At 45.7% G+C, this 12724-nt stretch overlaps 1 protein-coding gene and 1 long non-coding RNA gene across 3 annotated transcripts in view; both read left to right on the top strand.

The window, feature by feature from the left end:
- The first annotated feature begins 6257 nt into the window (after positions 1 to 6257).
- Positions 6258 to 8392, top strand: LOC310757893. Its single transcript, XR_014545547.1, has 2 exons — positions 6258 to 7427; positions 7666 to 8392. It is a non-coding gene; the product is annotated as an uncharacterized lncRNA (long non-coding RNA).
- Positions 8393 to 11620: 3228 nt separating this feature from the next.
- SHISA5 (shisa family member 5) overlaps positions 11621 to 12724 on the top strand; it is a 38293-nt gene continuing 37189 nt past the window's right edge. Inside the window, exon 1 of one of the 2 annotated variants that reach the window (XM_083603573.1) lies at positions 11621 to 12015. In XM_083603573.1, coding sequence (XP_083459699.1) covers positions 11946 to 12015 — 70 coding nt within the window. In that variant the 5' untranslated portion in view covers positions 11621 to 11945. The remainder of the gene's footprint in view (positions 12016 to 12724) is intronic. The other variant, XR_014545493.1, reaches the window with a different exon arrangement.

Genomic DNA, 12724 nt, shown 5'->3' with positions numbered 1-12724 from the left:
ACTATGTTAGTTGGAACTTACTCTCTAATCAATGTGCATAAGTCTAAAAGTATAACTGAGTAACTTTCAGCCTCAAAGTATGCTGCAGACAAACACAAGCCTCACTATGCAATCCTAAACATGTTCATTCAGAATTAAGTCATTTATTTATTGCACTTCCATGCCATCTTTTTCTCCAAGGAGCTCAAGGTTGCATACATGGTTCTCCCCCTCATCATTTAATGCTCTATTAAATTCAGTTGGACTTATTCCCTTGCCAGAATGTTTAGGATTGAAGCCTGTGCCATATTAAGTACACCTATTACAGAAGCTAGCACTGTCTGTCCAGTGCCTCTTGAGATAGCTCAGGAGTGGTGAAAGTGTTGGGTAAGTTACAATTTTTCAGCTTCAGTTCACTGTCTGCAACAACAACGCTCTTCTGAGATTGAGAAATGTGAATATTATAAAGATCTTTGCATAGTTAAAATTTGTTTCAATAATAATATGCAGTGGTACCTCTGGTTAAGAACTTAATTCGTTCTGGAGGTCCATTCTTAACCTGAAACTGTTCTTAACCTGAGGTACCACTTTAGCTAATGGGGCCTCCTGCTGCTGCTGAACGATTTCTGTTCTCATCCTGAGGTAAAGTTCTTAACCCAAGGTACTATTTCTGGGTTAGCGGAGTCTGTAACCTGAAGCGTTTATAACCTGAAGCGTTTAACCCGAGGTACCACTGTAATCTGCTACAGAATAATGAGGTGGGTTGTCTCCGCCAGCTTCTTGCCTGTTTTTGTTTTGTTTTTAGTGTTGCCGTTCTTGTCTGTGGAGGAAATGCTTTCCTTTCCCTATTTACAGTATAGACCTCTTTTTGTTGTTGATGTGGTTGTGCTAGTTTTGTGTTTAACTTCAATCTACTAGATGCTGGTTTTATACTTTGTAGCCTTTGCTTCTCCTTTCCTTCAGTTTTGTCTCTACTCAGATATACACAGTAGAAATCTCACATCACGATGGGCAGAGAACAAGCATAAGGCCAAGCTCCTGTGGTATTGGGCAATTCTAACCATCTAAATCAGAAGACCTTTCAACATGAGTGTGTTGATTGGATTTACTATTTATGCAGGGCCGCTTTTGGTTATGATTTAGATATATGGTGGCCTCTAGTGGTGAGACGCATGTGCACACCCTATGAGGAAACCAGTGTGGTACCAGTCCATAGGGCCTTTACACAACAATCTTCAACAGAATGTCACAAATGTAGCACTTGACTTCTTTTTCCTGAAGTCCCTGTTCTGTTGCATTTATATGATACACGGTCTGCATGTAAAAGATGGAAGCCTCTTTTCACTGGGGCAGAGAATAGCACTAATGAACATGAATCTAGCAGGTTTTTTTTTCCTGGCTGTCTTATGTTTAGATTAAATACCGTCAGTCTATTTAATTATTTTGTATTAATATGCTGTTCACAACTCTGGGGACCTGTGGGGACATGTATAGAAATAAAACATAACATAGCGTTGATGTTTTATAAAAAATTTGACTAGCTGGACACTCCCACAGAAGTGACAGGGAGAAGCCAGCCTCCAAAACTTAAAATTATAATACATTGATGATTTACAAAACTACGAGGCCGTGCTGCAGTAGCCTTACAACAGCTCATCACTTTTTAATAAAATGGATGACCACCTGTATCTGCTGAGCAAATATACATAGGAATGTGCTGCAAACTACCAATGCCTTTAGCCAGACATACTGAGCTTATACCTTCAGTAATTTAGGCTGCAATCCTATCTCTGCTTTTCTGGCCACAAGACCTATTGAATTCAATAGGACCTACTTCTGAGCACACACATTCAGGCTCACACAGTTAGCTATTGATGTATACACTGTACCTTTAAAGCACAATGGAAACACATTCCTCCCCCACCACCACCACTGCCAAAATACTACTACTACTACTACTACTACTACTACTACTATTATTATTATTAGGACAGCAATTTGCTAAGAGTTGCTAGTAACTCTGTGAGGGATAAACTACAGAGCCCTAGAGGAGAAGAATGTGCTTTGAATGTGCTCAGGTTTACGGCAGGTGAGGGTGGCTTGTCCAAAATTGTCTTGTGCACCCAATGGGGAATCTGGTTGGCCAAGATTGGCAAGTGGGCAACAGGTTCCCCACTCCTAGTATTGTGTGTACGTAGCTACCTGCATTGTGTTGAACCAAAGGTGAACTGTTCCGGAAGCTCTGCAGATGCCATCTTGGTAGACAAGATAACCCCACAATTAATTGGTAGTTGCTGTAGCAATGAGCTCATATATGCTTATATTCACTTGCTTTGATATAGGCCAGGGGTCAGCAACCTTTTCCAGTCATGGGCTAGTCCACTGTCCCTCAGACTATGTGGTGGGCCAGACTATATTGGGGGGGGAGAGAATGAATGAATTCCTATACCCCACAAATAACCCAGAGATACATTTTAAATAAAAGGACACATTCTACTCATGTAAAAACACACTGATTCCCGAACCATCCGTGGGCTCGATTGATAAGGTGATTGGGCCGCATCTGGCCCACGGGCCTTAGGTTGCCTACCCCTGATATAGGCTAATTGGCTTGCTTTGATGGTATTCTTATCTAGGGGCTTGGAGTGCTGTGCTTTGAACACAAAAAGGGGAACAACTATCTGTAAGATTTGGGTATTTGCCACCTATGACCTCATCTGGTCAGGTGGCGTGATGGGAAGTCCTAGCCAAAGTGATGTAGACTGCTTTGTGGATAAAGAATGTATGAATGTCTGCTGGGGGGAGCGCAAGCCATCTCCTTGCTGCGATGTCCATCCCCCATCTGTTAGATCTGGGAGACCTGGCAGGCTGCTCTGCTGTAAGTCTACACCTTTCTTTAATAAAGCACTAGAACTGATAACTCTGATGTTTTTGACATTCCTCTTTGGTATCCCTGCACCCAACCACTCCCACGAGCTCTTTTTTCAGCCTGCGGTACAGAAAATGCACCTACATGCTGTAATTAATTGCTTAATTGCTGCTTGCCACGCTGCTGTTACAGGCACAGGAATACTGTTTCTCCACCCCACCCCACCCCAGCTATCCTATATGCTTGAATGGTGTGTAGTAAGAAAATGTGGCCATAAACATACCCATTTATTTTTAAATGGGTGTTCCTTAATGTTCTTTAAAATGTTCTTTAAAAACTTCCCTATTAAAAACAAAAGTCTATGCAGCAAACAGTCTTCCTTTCTCCTCGGCCTTTGCATTGGCTGCCATTTTGCCCTGTTGCGCACTTGAATTATTCACCAGTACTCCTGCTTCAGAGTTTAGTCATCCCTTCAGTTCAGCTGCTTGTGCATACTTCAGACAAACTGCTTGACTAAAATGAATCAAGATACAGTGGTACCTCAGGTTAAGTACTTAATTCGTTCTGGAGGTCTGTTCTTAACCTGAAACTGTTCTTAACCTGAAGCACCACTTTAGCTAATGGGGCCTCCTGCTGCCACCTCTCCACCAGCGTGCGATTTCTGTTCTCATTCTGAAGCAAAGTTCTTAACCCGAGGTACTATTTCTGGGTTAGCGGAGTCTGTAACCTGAAGCGTATGTAACCCAAGGCACCACTGTACCTGTTTTGCAAGCGCAGTGATTGTTGATCTCCAGGAGAGGTGTGCAAAAATATGGCGGACATGAGTGCGCTCATATGCAATTGCCTTATGTCTCTTTGGATAGCATTAAAGGAAACACATATCAGAGGAGAGATAAACGGGCAGAGACCAGGCATGGGGAACCTCCAGGCTTTTTTATCTGGCCCCCCAGGTCTCTCTCCTGGTCCTGTACCACCCCAAGCCCCCCCTCTCACCAGCCCTGCCTGGCTGGAAGATAAGGAGGAATGTTTGCATGTGCAGAAACTAGATTACTACAAAAGGAGAACATTCACATTTAATGCTCTGCCTGCTGACCCTGCCCAACATGGGGATGTGGCCTAAAGAGTTCCTCACCCTAGTGTGATGTCTTTCATCTTTGGCTGGTGCAGCTTGTTCTGCAAAGTAAGCTAAGCTGCACCTGCCAAAAGTCCATCTTGTACACCAAGCATATCCAACATGGTGCCCTCCAGTTGTTGTTGAGCTCCAGCTCCCATTGTCCTTGACAATCAGCTGTTATGGTTGGGGTTGATGGGAGTTGTAACCCAGTCACATCTGGAGGTTTCTGATGGCTATTGCTCTGCACCAGCCTTCTTCTTCCTTGCATCTTCTATCCATGCTGCTCACCCTACAAAGTGGGAATAAGGCACTATATTCTAGGTTAGATCTTGGGGTTGCCAAGTCCCACCCACCCTGCTCCTGCTCCTGCTCCTGCTCCTTCAGCTTTAACAGCATAAAATAACAACAACAGGTGATGATGCTCCAGTTTCGCTTGCTGATCTCTGCAGATGTTGCTGCTGTTAATTGCACAACAGTAGTTCCATCCAGGGTCCCCACCTCTCTGTTAGTTGGCAGCCTTGAATCCCTAACACTGTTTGGGGAATAAAGGCAGTGTCACTAAACAGTGAGAAGGCTGCCAGAAGGAAGGAAGCTTGTGAAGCAATTCCACAAGCACCAAAAGCAGCCAAGAGGAAATTGGCAGGGTTTGCTAGGCTGCAGGTGGGGCTTATTTAATCAGGTAACATGGGTCATGCTCAGTAAGCTTATAAAAGCAGCAGCTGAGGAGTGTATACATGATATTTAACACAGGATGCTACAAAGTAAGCTATGCATTTCTGTGTAAGTTGCCAATATAAATTTAAGGGTGAACAAAACATCCACAATCAGAGCAATTGCAACAAAAAAGTGACCTATCTGGGCACAGGAGAGATAATAACATGGCTTTTTTAAGCTCACAAGGGGAAAGTCACTTTGCTGGAGCAGTTAAAAAGAAGAACAGCTGGCAGGAGAGGAAGGGCTACGCACCCTCTTCCTGCTGCTGCTGTTTCTCCATTTAAATTCCCTTTCATTTAAAAATTGCATCAGTAACAGACATTTACATGTATCATTTGTTATTATTACTAATTAGGTTATTCCAAAGGAGCCTAGGGTTGCAAGCACCAACATGCTGAAACAGTACAATTTAAAGTACAATAAAAACTTAATTAAAAGCATTGAAAACTATTAAAAACATTTAACATATGTGGTTACACTCCTAGCATAGAGAAGTTAGCTAAGCAGATGGAATCTTTACAACACTGTCACCAACTGCAGAGTTTTGCTTCTCTGCAATAAGAGTGATGTTTCACCATTCATGAATCATGGCCTGGATTCAACTAACTGGTCCCGCTAGTAAAGGTAAAGGACCTCTGGATAGTTAAGTCCAGTCAAAGGTGACTATGGGGTGTGGCATTCATCTCGCTTTTCAGGCCAAGGCAGCTGGAGTTTGTACACAGACAGGTTTCCGGGTCATGTGGCCAGCATAACTAAACTGCTTCTGGCGCACGGAGGACCATGACAAGTGCCAGAGCGCACAGAAATGCCATTTACCTTCCCACTGGTATGCTTTCGAACTGCTAGGTTGGCAGAAGCTGGGACAGAGCAATGGGTACTCAACCCGTCGCGTAGTGGTCAAACTGCCGACCTTCTAATCAGCAAGCCCAAGAGGCTCAATGGATTAGAGCGCAGCACTACCTGTGTCCCCAGGTCCCGCTAATAGAAGGACTTCCACTATGGCAATGGGGCTTTCCTCCTCTCATACACCCTGATAAATTGTGTCAGGGTGATAGTGGCTGGGAGAACCCCACAGAACAGCATGAGTTTGGAGAGCAGAAACACTTGTGCTAGCAGAATGTTTGTAACGGTGTGATGTTGAATTCCTCCCTCCCTATAGGATTTATTCATTGGTGTGGGATCTTTCCTGCAGATTCTATGATGTAGGAAAGGCTTATATATCACCGATGAGGGGCATTTTGGAGCCTGAAGACTATATTATATCACAGGCAACCTTCTGGAGACCTCATGCCAGTGGTGGGTGGAGCAACTAGCGTGACCTTTACTTTTGTACACTAACAGTTGACATTTCTACAAGCAGCCACACACCCCACACAAGAGGCACCATCACAGCTCAGGCTGATTCCACACAGGCAAAAGCACTCAAGGAGGGTGCGCAGCAGGACCACTGCAGGGTGTAGGCTAGTGATGGCGGAGATGAACTGGGAAGAGGTGTTGCCTGGGAAGGTCATCCCCCCCCCAAGGGCCAGATGGAGAGGCCTGGAATGCTGAATCTGGCCCTCAGGCCTGATGTTTCCTACCTCTGATTTATAGCAGTGCTTCTGCTACAGCTTTAGGCCTTGTTCTGAAAAACAGCAGATGAGACAGTAAACTTATTCTCTGGTTGTACTACTTCAGACTCCAGACTCACATGATTTATTTAAGACATAGGAATATCATGCACACAGAAAATCAAAATGTCAAGGGGGAAGGGTTAGTGTTCTCTGACTCAATACTGTTTCTCTGTCCTAGGATTTTCTTTTCTGCTATGTGAATCTGAAACGGAACAAGTCAGATCTGAGAACTAAGCAAGCCTTGATATGTTGATATGTGAGGGTCAGGCTAGATGTGACTACTTTTAGAATCATGTCTTTGTGACTGGACAAATTTCTTTGCTTACAAAGATCAGCTGGGGGGGGGGAGGCCTGGTCCCTACTGGGACTGTGCTGTGTGGTGGTGGGTTCTTTTCTGACCCAATTCTTTTTAAAATTGCAGCAAATAACCAATTTTAAGTGGGTGACTTTCAATGGAAAAATAACATAGGGGAGTTTTAGACACCTCTCAATGTAACTTGAGGAGGCGGCCTCACCACTAAAAATAACAAAAAATGAGATTTAGCCAGTAAGCAAAAAATGTTTACAACACATTTAGAGCAGCAATCCTCCATAATGTTACATTATGGTTCTTCATCTGCTTCTTCACAGTTCTACCAATTGCGAAATGAATCACTGCTGGCATGTACGTTGTTTCTCAACTTGGGGAAACAGGCTAGAAAAATAACCACAGGGGGAAGGCAGTAGGTTGTGGTAGAAAGGAGGGGCTTAGTTGAACCACAAACGAAGCTTTGACTTCTGGGCTTGGAAAATGGAAAGTTGTTTAGTTTACAGTGAGTCATTCCTTGCTTTTTCATTTCCAGGCCAGCAGGCATCTGTTAATTATCTCTAACACGTTCTTTGACTGCTGCTTGAAAAATAGTTATCATGTTAATCAAATAGAATGAATTATATTTGAAGCTTTAACATTATTTTTACAGGACAGCAGAGTAACTGGCCTTTATTTCTTTGGTCAAGTTCACAATTAAACAGAAGAGCTGTCAGATATAATACCCTTAATGATTCTATCTTCTTAATTAATTTTATATAGCAAAATAAAAACTTTCAAGACTGGCCACTGGACAATTTCTTTCTTCCTATCATCTCCTCCTGTACAGTGGTACCTCGGGTTACATACGCTTCAGGTTACATACGCTTCAGGTTACAGACTCCGCTAACCCAGAAATAGTACCTCGGGTTAAGAACTTTGCTTCAGGATGAGAACAGAAGTCATGCGGCGGCAGCGCAGCAGGAGGCCCCATTAGCTAAAGTGGTGCTTCAGGTTAAGAACAGTTTCAGGCTAAGAATGGACCTCCAGAACGAATTAAGTGTGTAACCAGAGGTACCACTGTATATAGATTATCATTCCTGACGAAGAAGAGAAGCTTACATTTTAAAGCAACAAATTGCCTCCCTTGCTACACATACATAGCTATATTTGAAGGCTGTGCATACACCATGCATTTAAAGCACATGACTGCCCCCAAAGAAACCTCAGAACTGTAGTTTACATGGCTAAGATTCCCAGCACCCTTAACAAACTAGTTCCCAGATTCTTTTGAGGATGTCAAGTGCTTTAAATGTATGGTATGTGCATAGAGTGAGGGAGCAATTGCTGCCTTGAATAATCAACACCCTTTCTAAACCCAATGGTAGGAAAACAGCAGTGTTCAGGCACTACCTTTGCAACCCAGGAAGGGGAATACCCCACCCTGCTGCATGTGTGCAGGCTGGTTCCCCATCCCAATCTACAAAAAGCAACAATGCAATTCCTTTTTTTAAAAAAGCAAGCAAGCTGGGAATCTGCATATCATGGCTCATTTGGGTACCTAGCATTTGTAAGGAATTTTGTAGAAAGAAGGTGTGGAACAGGCACTAATCTCCTCTTCGTTTTTTTGTGAAAAACTAGCCTGATCGCACTTCTCTGTGTTTCCAGACAATAAATGAGTCATAGCAATTATTGACATTTAGGAAAGCAGACCACATGTTAATGAAGCTGAAGCCTAGAGTTGAAACGCCCATTGTCCCTACAGAAGAGACTTTTGGGTTTGGTTTATAATCTTTTATGCATATCTTCCCTATTGAAGAAGTGGTTGCTGCCCCATAGAAAACAATTCAGGTGCCGAGGAGTTTAGCTAGCTGTGACTGGGCAGAAGTGCTTCAGTTCATAAACAAAAAGGTAGTGACAAAAACAAAGGTTTTCATCTTTCCTACTTATTTCACATACAGTGGTACCTTACATACGCTTCAGGTTACATACGCTTCAGGTTACACACTCTGCTAACCCAGAAATAGTGCTTCAGGTTAAGAACTTTGCTTCAGGATAAGAACAGAAATCGGGCTCTGGTGGCGTGGCGGCAGCAGGAGGCCCCATTAGTTAAAGTGGTGCTTCAGGTTAAGAACAGTTTCAGGTTAAGAACGGACCTCCGGAATGAATTAAGTACTTAACCCGAGGTACCACTGTATTAAATAAGATTGTAGCATTAAAAAATTACTCTGCTGTTACCAAAATCACATATAAATCCCATCATTGTTATATCACATTGTAGGTGGTGGATCTGTGGTTGAGGAATCATAGATCCTGAGCAGTAACATATTTTGCTATGTGAAGGGCTGCGGGGTGGGGTGGGGGTGAGACTTAAATAGTGCTTGACAGCCCTGAAGTGTATTCCATTGTTGTTATCCTGCTGGGTTGGGTTGTTTTATGGAAATGCAGTGTGTTGGGGGGTTGCTATGAAGTTACTTGCAGCAGCAGCTCAATTGAATGCTGGGTGGGATGAAAGAACTGAGGACTTCAGCAGAGTTGTCTGGATGTCAGGTCTACCTGTAAAAAAAAGACAGCAGTTCTATCCACCAAGAAGTAATTGGAAAGGTGGACCTGCAATAAAGGTGCCTCAGAGTCTACACCTACACAGGTGCCACCACTGCTAGACTAGATGTACAAAGAGGGCGTGCGAAAGTGGTCACATGAAGGAAATGTCATCATCCGTTTCCTCACTGCAAAGTTTTTATTTATTGTAAACCTCTCCCACTGGCATTGCAATTGGCATGCCCTTCCGTTTCTGCTTCTCTTTGGTAATGAGCAGGTGTGGCCTGCAGCAGTGTGCAATTTATTGTGAGGGAACAAAGGAGGAAATGCAGCAATATATTCTTAAGTTTAGCATGTAGTAACAAGGCTAAGAAATGTGGCATCCTGCCACAAACGTCATTTTGCTAGCATAGAAGCTCATGCTGAAAAGGGAAACAATTCCAATGAACAATAAATAGGTAATTAATTTTCCACATGCAAAAAAATAAGGTGTTGCATTTCCAGACAAAATGGCTTTGATGAGGAAAAAGCTGGCAGAACCTGCAAGAGACCGTGGCATCTTTCCTTCTGATCACTGTTGTGGAATCCTACCAACTTCTACACATTTACAGAAATAAGAAAGACAGTTAAATGGGCTAGGCTGCAGTCCCTGGGAGGGATCGCAGAGACCAGAGGATCCTCTGGGCCTCCCTTTCTGCGGACGGTGAGGCCCATCCTGAAAGAGAGAGACTTATGCTTCATCCATCAGGAGGCTGCCCCTCTTGACTCACCCAAAAGGATGTGCTGCAGGAGCATGCTACTCCCCCAACACACACCTTGGAATGAAGGACACACCTCAACACCAGCCCTGAAGCTGGCCTAGTTTATATATTCCTAATGGCAATAAAACTGTCAGAAAGGGGGAGGTTAGGAGCCACACTCCTTTTGAATTGCTCTGCCCATGTGTAATGTAGGATTATATCCATGGGTAAAGGCAAAAGGTAAAGGTACCCCTGCCCGTACGGGCCAGTCTTGACAGACTCTAGGGTTGTGCGCTCATCTCACTCTAGAGGCCGGGAGCCAGCGCTGTCCGAAGACACTTCCGGGTCACGTGGCCAGCGTGAGAAGCTGCATCTGGCGAGCCAGCGCAGCACACGGAAACACCGTTTACCTTCCCGCTGGTAAGCAGTCCCTATTTATCTACTTGCACCTGGGGGTGCTTTCGAACTGCTAGGTTGGCAGGCGCTGGGACCGAACGATGGGAGCGCACCCCGTCGCGGGGATTCGAACCGCCGACCATGCGATCGGCAAGTCCTAGGCGCTGAGGTTTTACCCACAGTGCCACCCGTGTCCCACCATATCCATGGGTGCAAGCCATTAAATAAACTGTAATCAGTTAATCATACAACTGATTAATAGATTACTCTCTCCATTAAAGTTGTTTTCTGTCTGTTCCCGGTTTGCCTTTCTCCAAACTGTCATTTCTTTGCAAACACTTCTTGATGACCAACAAAAGGAAGGAAAACATCAGCCCAGAGAACAGGGACAGGCCATTTCCTCATCCTCCAAAGGCTATCCGTTGAGAGCCAACATCCTGTTCTTCATACCAATGGGAACGTATTGCACCGCTTTAATTTGAGATAACCTGCAAGCAACCTGCATAAATTAAGCATATATTGAATTCTAAGGAATTCATATTTCAGTAGAATAAAATACATTCTAAGAAATAAAAGCTCCAAAAATACAATTAATAATCATCCACCATCTTGCACAGCATATTACAATTGCTACAACAATTGTGGGCTACAGAAGGGCTAAACATGATGCCTTCTTGTCAGTGTTACTTCTTCTATTCCCATTCCAACCTCCACACTAAAGGCTGGTTGTAAACTGACTGGTTGAACCTTGGGGGCCCCCAACACAATAGAGTAGTACATGAGGATGATGATGATATATTATTATTTCTACCCCACCTATCTGGCTGGGTTTCCCCAGCCGCATGAAGAATGATTTCTTGCCATTGGTCAGTTGCAGACATCCTGCACAAACTGGGATTAAGGAGCAGAACTTTCTGGCCAAAGGACATTCCTTCCAAGGCAGGTCTCAGCCCTGGGAGCTCCAGTAATTTCTTTCTTTCTTTCTTTCTTTCTTTCTTTCTTTCTTTCTTTCTTTCTTTCTTTCAAGAACGACAACAGGGGTTGTAAGGAAGAAGTTCGTTGTCAGACCTGGATCTTGGGACTTTTAGGTTGCAGTCCTACACAGAAGGTATGGAGAACCTGTGCTCTTAAACTCCGGCTCCCATCAGCCCCAGACAGCACCCCCAATGCTCAGGGATGATGGGCAAGGATGAAGTGCAACATCTGGAGGGCTACAGGTCGCCCCACCTCCCGCTACACACGATTACACGGGAGTAAATCTCACCGAACACAGTGGGGCTTCCTTCCCGAAGCAGGCACAGAACAGCGCTGTTGATCCCAGAGGTGTGGGAACACACCTCCAAGTTGGGCGGCGCTGGGGGACGACGGAGAGGCTCTGCACATGCTCTGGGGCTTCTTCATTCATGGCCCTCGGGGAAATGACCACCTGCTAGGGAGGAGCCAGCCCTGAAGCAGAAGCAGGAGGGAGGTGCCGGCAAAAGGACGGCCGCCGCCGCCGCGGAACTCCCATTTCGCTCAGGCGCTCGCAGGGACAACTGGAGCAAAAGCAGCCGGAGGAGGAGGGGGCGGGAGGAGGCGTGGCCGTGGCTCTTCGCTTTTGGGCAACGCGAGCCACTCAGTTGTGAGGCGCGGAGTCGTCCCGGTGGGTCTGTGGCAGCTGCTCGCTCGCGGGCTGACTGAGGGGGGGAGGAGGATGGCCTGCGCCCGGAGCCCTTTCCTGACCTCCTGCGCCTTCCTGGCGCTCTTCCTCCTGGTGCCCGGCGGTGAGTGACGCGCTACCAAGTTGAGGGGGACTTCTCTGAGACCCTGGAGGCGGAGGAGGAGGGGGGCGAGGGCTGTCTGCCTGCCTGCCTGCCTGCCTGCCTGCCTGCCTGGCCTCAACAATGGTGGGAAGGGAAGAGGGACGAGGAGCGGGTTGCTGGCGGGTTGCCCCGGGAGAAGTTCCTCCGAGGGGGAGCCGAGGCGTCAGCAGCGGGGAGGCGCAGAAGTGGCCGGCTCTGCGTTTCAGCGATCAAGAACCAGCTGGTGGCGGCTCGGCGGTGCTCTGCGCATCCGCTATGGATGGCAAGGGGTCGGGGGGAAGGCTAAGTAAGGCTCCTTTCTCGGACATTGGGCAACTTCTAGGAAAGGGGATGCATTGAGCAGACATCCAGGGCTGTCGAGGCGAGGAAGAAGCTGGCGCTCCCTCTGTCACACAGAGACCTGTTGTCCGTCTCATGTTTGATTAAGGGGCGTTCTCAATTGGTTCGTTCTTCGCCGAGGCCCCACTCGGGGCTCATCATGCGGGTATGTGTCTGAATCTCCCGGTTTTTGTTTTTGTTTTCTTAAAACCTCCGAGGCCTCTTTTGTGAGCTTGTTCTCAAGTGTCACTGCCACCGGCCTCACCAAAACCCGCTTTTCGTATTCCCAGACTGGCGTGTGGGGGGAGCGGTTAACACCCGATTGTCTGCTACCACTAGGTCTGCTGCGTTT

Source organism: Podarcis filfolensis (assembly GCF_964270895.1).
Source record: "Podarcis filfolensis genome assembly, chromosome: 2".
NCBI classification, from domain to species: domain Eukaryota; kingdom Metazoa; phylum Chordata; class Lepidosauria; order Squamata; family Lacertidae; genus Podarcis; species Podarcis filfolensis.
This window is presented reverse-complemented; position numbering and strand designations above follow the sequence as displayed.